The sequence below is a fragment of the Octopus bimaculoides genome, unplaced genomic scaffold, assembly GCF_046866305.1.
Source record: "Octopus bimaculoides isolate indiv1 unplaced genomic scaffold, ASM4686630v1 contig68, whole genome shotgun sequence".
NCBI classification, from domain to species: domain Eukaryota; kingdom Metazoa; phylum Mollusca; class Cephalopoda; order Octopoda; family Octopodidae; genus Octopus; species Octopus bimaculoides.
In genome coordinates, this window is record NW_028315318.1 from 63,589 (window position 1) to 78,264 (window position 14,676).

General features: G+C 36.1%; 1 protein-coding gene across 2 annotated transcripts in view; it reads left to right on the plus strand.

Annotated features, from left to right (window-relative positions):
- Window positions 1-14,676, plus strand: part of LOC149129304 (protein mono-ADP-ribosyltransferase PARP15-like) — a 110,087-nt gene that overhangs the window by 63,171 nt on the left and 32,240 nt on the right. For both annotated transcript variants that reach the window (XM_089346599.1, XM_089346598.1), the window contains one exon: window positions 5,973-6,027. In XM_089346599.1, the coding sequence (XP_089202725.1) occupies window positions 5,973-6,027 (55 nt within the window). The remainder of the gene's footprint in view (window positions 1-5,972; window positions 6,028-14,676) is intronic.

Consider the following 14,676-nt stretch of genomic DNA (forward strand, 5'->3'; position numbering starts at 1 on the left):
GAAATTCATTACTATAATGATACAGAATGTATATACCTACTAGATCAGTAACTTGGGCAGAATCAGGTGATCCCATAGTAATGTAAAAAAATATTGGTATTTTTTTCTAGCCCAATACTTATTATCAAATAAAATAATAGATTTTGGAGCTTCCAAAATTACTTAAATTTCTTTAAAATTACAGTTAGAGTTTCTTCTAGCAAATACATCAGCATTATTAAGTACAATATGATTAATGAAAGAAGTTATTAATATCTATCTGTATACATTTACTTCTATTTTTATTATCTATTCTATCAAACCAATAAATAACTTCCTGGGTATTAGACCAAAGTTCAAGTTTTATATTTTTCTTTAGTGTAAGTATACGTATCTAGAATGATTTTACTTAATCTACCCAGGTCAGACCAGCCTGGGCAAATTCAGCTAATCTTAGGTTTAGAAAAGAAATTCTCCTTATGATCTTTTAAAGTTATCATAGGCCTCATACCCACAAAAGGCTCTGTTCTGTCATCAAGATCTTAATCATTCATACTTTTCTTTGCTTCTAAGTTTATGGACCTTAAAACATTTTTACTTACTACTTTATAACTACTAATAATCTCTTTTTCTATTAATTCATATTTTAATAAATCCATATCATATATGTTTCTCGTTTTACCAGATTGCACAATAATTCCAGTTTTTCTTTTATGATTACATACTAAAGACTTTAGTTTCTTAACATATTATATAGATCTTATCTAGTATGAATTACAGTATGTGTGTGTATAATGACTGACGCATATATTTCCACAATTCTCAACCGATTTTCCCCAAACTTTACACACACACTTCACTTATGTCCCAAGGACGGTCATTTTGCCCAGAGCTCCCATATAAATGGACATAGGTTTTTGTATGTAGGGTCTTCCGTACTTTTTAAATCCTTTTATAAAAGAGAAAGTGTTTGTCTGTTTATTTCGACTGTTCACCTGCATTGTAACCCAGTCAGGAAACAGGATTTGCAAGCTGTCATTTTGTTTTCATGTAAATAAATGGTTATGTTAATTTAAAATATTTATCCAAAAAATCTTATTTAGCTGTTATTTTTATCACAACACATGTTATGTCTGTGGTGATTTTCTTTCATGTAAATAAATGTTAATGTTAATTTAAAAGATTTATTCAAATTCATTGTATGTACATAGTTCTTTGTATGTAGGGTCTTCCATACTTTCTTAATCTATGTGGTCGTATATTGGCATTAGAGGATTTTTTTTTTTAGTGATTATCACATTTCCTTGATTTATTATTTATTTATATGTTGTAAAGTGTTATTACACTCTATATTTTTTTTATGTGTTTTGATGTATATAATTTTAGTTCGAGAATATTATAAAAGTGAAGGGATTTTGTCTATTTATTGCGACTATTTTCCATACTTTTTTTTTATCTGTTTGGTAGTTATTGTGTAATATTATAAAAGACAAAAATAAGTGTTATATGTCATAATTAATTATCTAGTCACAGTATTGGAATGTTTTAAAGGAAATTTCAGAATAAATATTAGACAAGCAATAAGGGATAAAAAAAAAATTCGAAATAAAGGGGATTTTACTTACATTATTAATTGATAAACTTGTGTCATCGTCTATAGAGCAAGATATAAATGAGAAAGATTTTTTTTATAGCTAATATCGAAAAATTGTTTATATTATTGTTGAGTAAGTTATCATTGATAAGGAAAAAACTAACTAAAAAAAGAGAGCTACAGAAGTTTGATGTATTGTAGGGGAGACAGTAATTAATGGGAAAAATGCATGCGTACATCTCCTTTTTATATAAATGTAAATAGACTCACAACAGATACATGGAAATATGTACACTCAAATTCACATGTCTATATGCCACTACACATATACTTATGCATATACATAGCCATACAGCCATATACACTCTCGAGGTGGTTGGCGCTAGGAAGGGCATCCAGCTGTAGGAACTCTGCCAAATCAGATTGGAGCCTGGTGTAACCATCTGGTTTCACCAGTCCTCAGTCAAATCACGTCCAACCCATGCTAGCATGGAAGGTGGACGCTAAACGATGATGAAGATGATGATGACACATTTGTACATACATAGACACACACATATATACATACATATATCACCATCATCATCATTTAACGTCAGCCTTCCATGCTTATATTATAAGATAAGAGCAGGAAAAATATATTTTATGATATAATATATAATCACTCTTATTAAATGTCTAAATACCTTTAATGTTTTAGACGCTTCCCTGCCATGAGCATTTATTAGAAATTCAGTATATTGTATTCTCATTGAGTATATATATATATATATATATATATATATATATATATATATATATATATATATATATATATATATATATATATACACATATGCATACACAGACCTACATGCATATATGTATATATCTATACATTCCCACATACCTGTCCATATATATAGACACACATATGTACATGTATACTCACTCAATTGGATACTTTCATTCAGGCCTAAGGGCATATATGCCCATATACATGTACACACACACACACACACACACACACATATACATTTTGAAAAAATTATTTATAGCATCTATAAAGATTATTTATATCTATTCCAAAATTTTCTTTAAAATTTTCCAATACTGTGACTAGATAATTAATTACAACATATAACCCTTTTTTTTGTCTATGATTATTTGGCCTTTTATTTACAATAAATATGTAAATTATAAATTTTATAAACATGAAATTATTATTTTTTTCTAATAATTTCGTAAGTCAAAAGAATAATTGATGGTTAAGTAAAAACTAAGTTTGTATTTGTAAATTCTTTCACTTCCTTATTTGGAATCCACATTGTGAATACAAATACAGCCTGACCAGTTGATATAATTCATTTATGGAATTTTAAATAGACACACATATAGAAATTCATAGAGAGAATATCAGTTTTTTTAATATACATATATTAGCACCTAATTTATCTATTTTTCAGCTTTGTTTAAAATAGGCCTGACTCCAAGAACAAACACATTTTATAATATGACTACTAAGAGAAAATCTATGTACTTCTAATGTCTCTTTTAGTTTTTATCCTAGCTACCGACAAGTACAAATGTGAATATCCCAATTTTCTCTTATGAATATCTGAGTCTTTTTGTATGAAGCAAATTGTATAGCAACATGAATAATAAAAACTATAATCCATTTTAACATCTAATCCCCTCCATTACATAAATAAATTTGTTGAACTCTGTTCAATAAGTTAAATCATATGCTGATTATTTGTGTATTTTACGGGTTAAACAAAAGGCATCAGAAAGTAATAAGCATGGAAATAACAACAAACATGGTTTTAGATTCAACAATGTATTTAGTAAAGATGAATGCCATAAAACACATTGGGTTAAGTCGAAGACAGCTCAAAGCTGTTATAATCATTTGAGTCCAAAACACAAATAGTTTGAATATATATATCAGTTCTAAATAACAGGTGGATTTCCTTGATTGATTGCGAATCCTCAAAAGGGGATCAAAACACAAGGGAAATCACCCTAATGGTTTTCTTCTTGTGTTGTTGTTTACTGTTTATGTCGTTAGAAGTAGTCATAAACCCTTAAAGGGTGACAGAGTGGCAGAGAGGAAAGAAGACAGAACGACACTCATCATTCGAAAGTGAACTAGTGAAAGTTATAAATATCATAGTTGTCTCTTGTCAGCTTCTTCATCTCACCAATTACTTTGGAGGTCATTTCTTTCACCAACTCCTTTCACTAACTGCTGTCTTTGGCTTACGAACTTTCTCTAATTATAATTCTTACAACACAGCAAAAAAGAGGGACACACCACTCCAAAAACAATTGGAACTGCTGTTGGTGTCTTCCTTATCTCCCGTCAACTATTGTTTGCATAGGAGCGAGGCTGTCACTAAGCCCTTGCATGTGGTTTCAGGGGGCCTCCATGGTTGAGAGGTCCCATGTTAAGATCAAACTGCCTGGTTAAGATGTTAACTGAAAATTTCAAGTCAGACGAGGAAACAAAATACGAAAATACGAGGGTGTAGCATAAATAACTTTAAAAGAAATGAAAAAAGTGAATTAAAAAAGCTTTCCAACGAATTCCCTAGGGAGATAAAAGAAAAACGAAAGCAATCCCAAACAATAAAAATAAGAGCAACTTCAAGAGAAAAGACAAGAAAAAGAAGCAATGGTGATGGAGGCGGGGATTGTATACTTATACATACATACAAACATACACACACAGGCATATGTACACACATTCATATATATATACACACACATATATACGTCTGGCTTTTTATTTGTTTCGGTCTACCAAGTCCATTCACAAGGCTTTGGCCAACTCAAAGAGAGAGAGAGAGAGAGAGAGAGACGTGTTCCAAACATACACACATCTCTTAGTCTCTTGGTCTCTCCCTCTTTTTCTATTCATTTTTCTCTCTCTCTCTCATCATCATCATCATCATCATCATTTAGCGTCTGCTTTCCATGCTGGCATGGGTAAGACAGTTCAACTGGGGTCTGGGTAGCCAGGAAGCTGCACCAGGCTCCAAACTGATCTGGCAGTGTTTCTGCAGCTGGATGCTCTTCCTAACGCCAACCATTCAGGGAGTGTAGTGGGTGCTTTTAACGTGCCACTGGCACAGGGGCCAGACGAGGCTGGCAACGACCACGATTGGTTGGTGCTTTTTACGTGCCACCGGCATGGGGATCACAACTTTCCATTTGATTTTCATTTTGATGTTGATGTACTTGACTCAATAGGTCTCTTCAAGCACAGTGTTGGGTAGAAAAAAGATATATTATTGGTTTTTATATGTGTTTTGTTTTAGAATCATCACAGCAGACTCTGCTGTGATGATTCTAAAACAACAAACTGTAAGGGACTATGGTTGAATTTTGCAGATAATGAAGGTACATAGATTATGAATTTTGATTGAAGTGGTGGGGCCTCGAAACAAAAAGTTGCAGGGGGCCTTTAAAAGTCATGTGATGGCCCTGCAGAGGAGGGGTTAAAAGGGTCAAGTGGAGAATACATGAATCAGCTTGGCATTGGCCATGTATTGAGTGTCTTAGCTGTCAAGTCTTGTCTCTCTGTGAGAAAGTGCTGTGGTAATTCAAAAGGGAATTCTTTAGATTCAGGTTCGAATCAATATGCCTAAATGAAAATCCACTTTTATTTCCAAATAAAACATTTTCGTAACAATATTTAAGGCAAGAGAGAGAGAGAGAGAGAAAGAGAGAGAGAGAGAGAGAGAGCAAGAGAAACTAATGTAAATATTTTGTTTGTATATACTCTATTTTGTATGTATAGAGAGATGCAAGCAAGCTGTATATAAACTGAGCGTTATATAAACACTTTGTGTATACAATATGTGTTGGGGACAGACAAAGATTGTTTGGCTGGACCAGTTCCTTTTCTTCTTTCTCCTTTTATCTATACCCAACAGTTTTGGGTACACATCTGCAGATATACTCTGTAAGACAGTACATATAGCATTGAAGTAAAGCACTGTTGACATACCAGTAATTCACTGGAATTTACTCAAAGCCAGTCTTTTTGCAAGAGAAACATTCTTCTTTTGTTTGAATCAGTTTTGAAAATAATGAAGAATTAAGTTAAATAGGTTTGCCATTATTAAGCTGGTGTTTGGACATTACATGGAATCTTGATACCAATTTCAATTCCATGAATAATATTTTCTTATTCTTTAAGTAACAATTCCTCACCAAACTATGGAATATTGGAAAGCCTGTCCATTGTAGGACAGGGTTTTATAATACAATAAATAGAAAGGTAAATTTAAAACAATATTCATGATAGAAGCAATGACTAAAAGCATTGCATTGAAATTAATTATGAAATTAATTATGAAATTAATTATGTTTTTGATTGAGTGATGATAAATTATTTTTTTACTTCTAACAGAAATTTAAAGAATATTTCCAAGGAAACACAACAGGTGGTTCAGCTGCATCATTAGGTAAATACTTTCTTTCTAATTATCTTAAACTTTACTTAGGAAAAAAACTAGTGTCTATTTTCATGGTGGTGGCGGCGGCGGCAGCCATGGTGGTTGTTGTTGTTGAGGAGGGGAGCTGGCAGAATCATTAGCATGTTGGGCAAAATGCTTAATAGCATTTTCTCTGTTTTAACGTTCTGAGTTCAAATTCCACCTTTCATCCTTTCAGGGTCAATGAAATAAGTACCAGTTATACACTGGGGTCAGTGTAATCAACAACCCCCTCCTCCAAAACTTCAGGGCTTGTCCCTTTAATAATGAAGAGTATTATTATTATCATTGAATGAGAGAGAGCAGAGCATGCCATCAAAGTGACACTGGGGTACAAATATACGAAGCCCATTATACCCATCTTGACTACCCGTCTGATAAGGGTACACTAGGCACAGACATCACAAACGTATGGGTGTGACATAGCAATCTCATATCAAGATAAACAGTGCATGGATTTTACAGGTGGGGCTCAGAGTTTCTCTTCATGTTGAACAGCCCATCCTGCACAAAAGGTCCCTTAATAAGAGTTGTTTAAACGTATTGAACTAAACACCCATGTTTCCAGAGGTGAATTATTCAAACCCCAAAGAATTCCTTTCAACACATGGCTATGATGCTCCCCCACTACTTCTGCATGTGATCAGAGATGCACATATCGTCAGCCACCAAGGGACATGCTCAACTGGTTAAGGTCAAACAACAGAGCAGAATATTTGCTGTAGCCTATCTTTTATACCAAGTGTTATACGTGATAACACTTCCAATCAGTTAAGATCAGAAGCCATGAGAGCCACTGCCCGGTGAGCATTATTATTATTATTATTATTATTATTATTATTATTATTATTATTATTATTATTATTATTACTATTATTATTACTATTATTATTATTATTATTATTATTATTATTATTATTGAGTGAGAGAGCAGTGCATGCCATCAAAGTGACACTGGGGTAAAATATACAAAGCCCATTATACCCATCATGACTACCCGTCTGATAAGGGTACACCAGGCACATGCATCACAACCATATGTGTGTGACATGGTGATCTCATATCAAGATAAACAGCGCATAACCTCGCAGGTGGAGCCCAGTTAGAATTTTCTTCAGGTCGAGTAGCCCATCTTGCTCAAAAGGTCCCTGAATAAGGTTTGTTAAAGGATGTTGAGCAAAGCACCCATGTTTCCAAAGGTGAACTATTCAAGCCCCAAAGAATTCCTCTCAACACATGGCTATGATGCTCCCCCACTACTTCTGCTCGTGATCATAGATGCACATATCATCAGCCACTAAGGGACATGCTCAACTGGTTAAGATCATGCAACAGACAAGCAAATCTGTGGTATTGAGCAGAATATTTGCTGTAGCCCATCTTTTATACAAAGACAGAACAATGTACATGATAACACTTCCAATCTCAATTAAGATCAGAAGCCATGAGAGCCACTGCCTGGTACTGCATCCGAGCAATTATTATTATTATTATTATTATTACTGTTATTATTATTTTCATTATCATCTTCTTTCCAGTCTGTTTCCATTTCTTGCCGAGTGTCTTCCTGACACCTAGAGCAGAGAAACTCACAGTATACATTAATAAGCCATTAAAATAAACACACCAAATTGTTCAATTACAAAGTCATGTGATAGAGAAAAGAGGAAGAAAGACAGTAACAAAAAATATAAAATAAAAAGGTAAACGAATAAAATAAAGGAGAAAAAGGGAAAGAAAATTCTCAGCATCAATGCTCTTCTCAATACGTGTGACCAATTAAGACAAACTTTTGCACTTCCTGTATGGATGGTAAGCTAGGGATTATCTTTAAATAATTTTCAATTCCTTTTTTGATCATTCAAAGTGCTCCTACATTCACCATTATTATAACCATCTTGAGATGCCACATCTTTTCCATTTCGATTAGAAAATCTTTATATTTTCTGAGTTTATCAAATTCTTTTGCCAAGATATTATGGTTACAGGGTATGCTCATGTCAATCAATAAACAGACTTTATTGTTTTGGTTCTTCACAACAATATCCAGTTTATTTTCCTTGATGGTCTTGTCTGTACATACTAGGAAGTCCCAAAGAATAGTTACATTTTCTCCCTCTCTAACAGCCTCAGAGTGGTGCTTGTACCATTTGTCAGCAGTTTTGATTTTATAATGCCAACACATTATCCAATGTAGATACTGTCATGTCTTGATTTATACCCGACAGGTGCTAAATCCTTACACTCAGAGATTGGGTGGTCTACTGTTTCAATCCCATCATTACAGTATCAACACTTTGGGTCTACACCATTTTTCATCACAATGACTTGATAGTTCCTGGTCAATAAGCTCTGATCTTGGGCAGCCAAGATAATGCCTTCACTCTCTGCTTTTAGCCCTGAGATCCATAACCACAGATGGGTGTGCTTCTGATGTACATCAGCATGTTTGCTAAGGGCCACATATTTGCCATGCAGAGGTTTTTGTTCCCACCTATCAGCCAATTGTTCAAACGCATTTTGCTCTGTTGTTCATTTCACCTTTTTTTGCAACTACAGATGCCACACTTCCACCATGCTGTTCAACCTGGGTATTATGCATAAACTCACTTGAAAATCTTTTCTTCTCTTTCAATAGAATATAGCTTCTTATGTCTTTCATGGTTTGCAAAGAGCTTTAGCATCCAGTCGTTAGATGTTTCAAGATATTTTACCATTCCAATTGTGGTGGTTTTGTAGGAGATTTCAGATTGGATCAAGCCTCGACCTCCTTGAGCTCTGGGTAGATAAAGACAATCTGCGTTTGCCTTTGGGTGGTGCTTCCTATTGCAAGTCAGCAGCTCACGGATTTTCTTGTCAATCTTCCCTATTTCGCTCATATTCCAGTTCAACACATTGAAACTGTAAATAACAACCAGAACTGCTAAGGAATCTATAGCCAACACCTTGTTACGTGCATTTCACTCAGACTTTAGGACTGCTCGAACTCTCCCTGTAACATTCCTTCCTGATCTTCTCTTTCATACTTGCATGTTGAATGCCAGAACCCTCATTTATTCCGAGGTATTTGTAAGTTTGTTCCTGCTCGAGCTCTTTTATGACTGTGTAAACATCCAACTCCGCTGAATGTGAGGTCTTCAGTTTCCCTTTCTGGAAAGTGGTCTTGGCACATTTATCAAGACCAAATTCCATCCCAATGTCATCACTGAATGCTTTCACAGTACTTAGTAGTCCTTCAAGCTCATTATCGTCTTTGCCATAGTATTTTAAGTCATCCACATAAAACAGATGACTTATTTTCTTGTCCCCAATTTTATATCCTTACCCTGTTCTGTTGAGTTCATTTGTAAGGGGTATTAGAGCTATGCAGAAAATTAAAGGTGGAAGTGAGTCACCTTGGAAAATGCCACAGTTGGTATTAATATCTTTTGTGGTCCATTGGAGTGGTATAAGTGGAGATTTGTATTCCACATTGACATGTTGTGCTTCAGGAAGTGTGAAATCACAGGAGAAATTTGGACGATACCCAGCGATTTCAAGATCCATGAATGCGGTATGCTGTCAAATGCCTTTTTATAATCGATCCATGCACAACTGAGATTTCTACGTTTGTTAAGACAGTTCTGAAGGATCGTGCGATTGATTAAGAGTTGGTCTTTGCATCCATATGAGCCTCGTTAGCACCCTTTTTGTTCAGTGGGGAAAATATCATTCTCTTCCATAAATTTGTATGTTTTTCTCCATAGGGATGGATGCTAAAATTTTATAATGGTAGACAGACATGTCATGGGTGGATAGTTTTGGGGAAATTTGGTTCTATTGCTCATCGGGAGTTTGTAAGTAATACCTCTTGCTAACCAATCAGGTGTTTTCGTAGGATCACTTGTGAATTTTATTGAATAACTGGACTAACTCTTCCTGTGCGCATGAGTGCAAGACAAAACAGAAATTTGGTACCATACCATTACCAGGGGATTTCCCCTTATGGGCCTTCATAAGTGTCATCCTTAGGTCTGCTATTGTCTTCCCATGCTTGTTCTGGTAAATTTTGGTAGCATCTTTCTGTGCATCTAATGCAGTCTGCTTTGTCATTGTAAGTCTTTTCATCATTCCAGATATTTTTCCAGAAGTTTCTAACTTCTTCCATGGCAGTGGAGGTTTTCAATGGTTATTTTCTCCTTCCTTATTTCTCTGTAGAATGTTTTTGCATTGGATATGAACAGCTTATTTTCTTTGTAAGATTTGTTTCTTCTCTAAAATCTTTGTATTCTTTGAGATTTTGCTTGGATTTTTTGTTGCAATGCTTCTTTTGCTGAAAGCAGTTCTTCTCTTGGTGAGAATCTATGTTTTGTCTTCGTCTTTCTTCCTTTTACAACGTTTCTACAGATTAATTCATGTAATATTGATATTTCACCTCTCATTATTTCAATCTATCATCATCATTGCTTTGCATAGCTTCTTATGCTGGAGATGTACTACAGGGTCAGCTGTTCACTACCAGTGAACTAAGGTAACACCTCTTATTTTTCGAGCACCTTCCGGAGTATTCAAGCGGTTCCAAGCTGTGATGTTTTCTACAAGTGCTCCACCCTTATTACAGACCCTATTTATTCCATGTACTTCTCGACATTTTTGCTCACTTTTCCCAGGGCTCTGACAATTATTGGTACTACTGCTACCTTTTTCATCGACCACAACTGTTTAACTTCCCAAGCTAACCTGTCATATCTCTCGACTTTTCTTTCTTCCTTATCGCATGCCTTGTTGTCAGCTGGGCATGCTATATCTATGATCCAGCATAGTTTGTTTTCTTTTACAATTAAGACTATGTCTAGCTTCCTATTCTCTATCTCATGGTCGCACTGAATCATAAAATCCCATAGGATCTTTGCATCTCTATTTTCGACGATGCCTTCGGGTTTGAGGTCATACCAATTTTTGCTCTGTCAAGTCTATACTTGTTTCAAAGTGTCCAATGGACAATCCTTGCTATATTGTCATGACGTCTCTTATATTCTTTCTGGGCTAGTGGCGTACATTGGCTGGTAATATGCCATACGGTTTCACCGTTTTGTCCACAGATTCTGCACTTATCACCTTCTGCTGTGTTGTCTATTCTGTATTTTATGTACTTTGTTCATAGTGCTTGCTCTTGGGCAGCACAGATTAGAGCCTCTGTTTCCAGTTTTAAATCACTTTTAGTCATCCACAGCCATCTTTTTTCTCTGTCAGTCTTATCTTCAACATCCCTATGAAATTATCCATGCATTCTTTTCTTTACCCACCTATTTTCAGTTTCATTCATTTTCGATTTCTTGTATAGTGCTTTATCTTTACAATCTTTCATCCTACACAAGCCTGACCTTCTTACTTCTAATAATAGCAGTTCTGTGGCATTTTTTACATACCATGCTATGTTGTTTTCTTCTGCTCTAATGCTGTGTTCGCATCCAATAAGTCCTCTTCCCTCACTTTTTCTTGGTACATACAGTCTGCCTGTGTCACTTTTTGGGTGGAGTATCCCATATCTAGTTAGAAACTTCCTTGTCTTTCTGTCTAAGCTGTTTAGTTCGTCTACTGTCCATGCGATTACCCCTGCTCCATATCTAAGGAGTGAAACCGCCCAGGTGTTGATAGCTTCCATCTTATTCCCTCCATTTATTTTCGACTTAAGGATCAGTCTCAGTCTGCGCAAGAACTCCACCTTGAATTTTTCTGTCATTTCTTTCTCCATCAATTCATCCATTTCCAAAATCCCCAAGTACTTATAGCTTGTCTGTTCTATCTGCTTCATAACCTCCCCCAACGGTATTGATAGCCCATCCATACATTTGATTTTGTCTCTCTTCAATACTAACACACCCCACTTTCTCAGTCTGAACTCCATTCTGATATCAGCATTGAAGGTATACACCATATCAACGAGGGAACTGATTTGGGCTTCATCTTTACCATAAAGTTTGAGGTCATCCATGAATATAACAAATGGTTGACTTTTTGTGGTGGCTTTTGAATACATACCCCGCTTTTGCTTTCCTCAGAATCAGTGTTGGTGGTATCAAGCACAGTACAAAGATCATCAGGGATAGGCAGTCCCCTTGGAAGATACACCACCTAATTTCTATTGTCCCTAAACTTCTTCCATATGCTGTCAGGTCTGTCCTCCAATTTGCCATACTTTTTCCAAGCAATCGCTCAACATTCGATGCAATCCCAAACAGGTTCATACACTCCATAATCCAAGAATGTGGGATCATATCGTATACCTTACGATAGTTGATCCATGACATGGCTGAGTTACTTTTCCTCCTCTTGCAGTCTCTAAGTACATTTGTGTCTATCAGGAGTTGATCCTTGATACCTCTGCACTTAAACCCTTCTGCTCATGTGGCAGGACTCCATTTTTTTCCAGACGTTCGTACATTGACTCTGCGAGTATTCCAGTCAATAACTTCTACATAAGTGGCAAACAGGGTATCAGCCTGTAATTGTCAACTACATTGCCTTTTTCGATGTTTTTCAAGCACAGCACTGTCCTACCCATTGTCAACCACTCTGGTGTTACTTGATCGGCATTTAACAAGGTGTTGAGTTGTGCAGCTATTCGTGCATGACATTCACCACATCTTTTGATCCAGTAGCCTTGAACTCCATCTGGTCCCGGGGTCTTCCAGTTGCTCATTTTTCTGCTGATTTCCTTCACTTCCCTAACTGAAATGACTAGTTCTGCCTGTTTTGGACAGACTACTGTTTGTTTCAGTTCTTGCAACCATTCAGCATCCTTCTTGTGCTCCTTGTCTTTGCTCCAGATGTCACTCCAAAACCTTTGACTTTCATTGTTATCTGGTATCAACTCTTCATCTGTACACCCTCCATTTATTTCTTTATAGAATCTCTTCTGATCTACTCTGAATAACCTATTCTGGTGGTAACCCTTCATTCCTTGGTCGTATCTTACCATCTTTGCTTTCTTTGCAACGTGGCACTGTTTCAGTTCCTCCATTACCACTTTCAGGCCCTTTCTTTCAATATTATACTTCCTGTTCAGTGCCTTGTATTGTTGTTTGCCTTTAAGCTCCCCTTTCTCTTTTCGATCCAACACAGAGATTTCCTTCGAGAGCATGTCTAACCCTGCCTGTCTTCTTCTTTTCCACCATGGATCTTTTCTTTGTCACTCCCATTATGTTTCTTTTTCTTGACACCAACACCCACGTTTTCTGCTACAACAATACTTGTTGCTTTGATCGAATTATTTGTTTCTCCGATGTTGTTTGTTCTGATGTATTTCAGAATTTCATTCACATTTTTCGTTTCTTGGTTCAATTTCCATTGGTCAACCTTTTTAAGGTTGCAAATAATGTCGCTATCGTTCTCCTGTAGTCTTACCTTTATTCTGTCATAGATTGCCTTTTTCCCATCTCTCATGTCACCATTAGTTTTATTGTCTTCCTCCAGACCATCTACAGGGGTTGGACAAAATAATGGAAACACCTTAAATTTTCAAACAAATTTATTTTAATGGATAGGACCACCTTTGGCAGTAATTACGGCTTGAATTCTACGAGGTATGGACTCATACAAAGTTTGAATTGTTTCCAAAGGAATTTTTGTCCATTCTTCAGCTCAAACAGTCTCCAGTTCTTGTAGTGATGATGGTGGAGGATATCGACTCCTTACTTGTTTTTCTAAAATGCATCATAAATGTTCAACAATATTGAGATCTGGGGACTGTGGTGGCCAGATAAGATGTTCAACTTCACTAGAATGTTCCTCGTGCCATTCAGTAACAACTTTAGTTGAATGAATTGGTGCATTATCATCCTGAGAGATTGCATTTCCCTCTGGAAACGGTTCCACAACCAGAGGAGGAATTTGATCAGATAAAATGCTTAAATAGTCTTGACTATTAATTCTGCCATGAAGAGAAACCACTGGGCCAGCGAATTTCCAAGATATAGCCCCTAAACACACATGCGCGCACACACACACACACACACACACACTCACACACACACACACACACACACACACACACAGATCATCACTGATCCTCCTCCATGTTTAACAGTTGGAAGAAGGCAATCTGGGTCAAATGCTGTCTTTTGGCTGTATACTTGGACAGTGGTCGGAAACAAGGTAAAGACTCGTCTGAGAGAATAACCTTCTTCCATTGCTCTAGAGACCAATTTTGTAGGTTTTTATTCCACTCTAAACGCTTTGCAACATTTGTTCTTTAAAGTAGTGCTGATTGCAGCCCTCTCATGAAATCCAGCTTTGTGCAACTCCCGGCGAACGGTTTTTGTGGAAACTGGGTTCTCGAGGTGGTCATTAATCTCTGCAGTAATTTTGGGAGCTGTACTTTTGTGATCCTTTCTAACAATTCACATAAACATCCAATGCTCCCTATCTGAAAGTTTTGGTTTTATTCCAGAGTTTTGTTTCGATGAGGAGGTTTTTCCCTCTTTCTCAAAGGCTGTCATTACCTTTGAGACAGTACTTCTTAATGCACCAAACATTTCGGCTGTTTTTGTTACAGTAGTGCCTGCCATACAGTCCAATAGATCTGTCATTTTAATGAATTTTAATTCCTTTTTTCTGATGATAACTGAAAAGAAACGG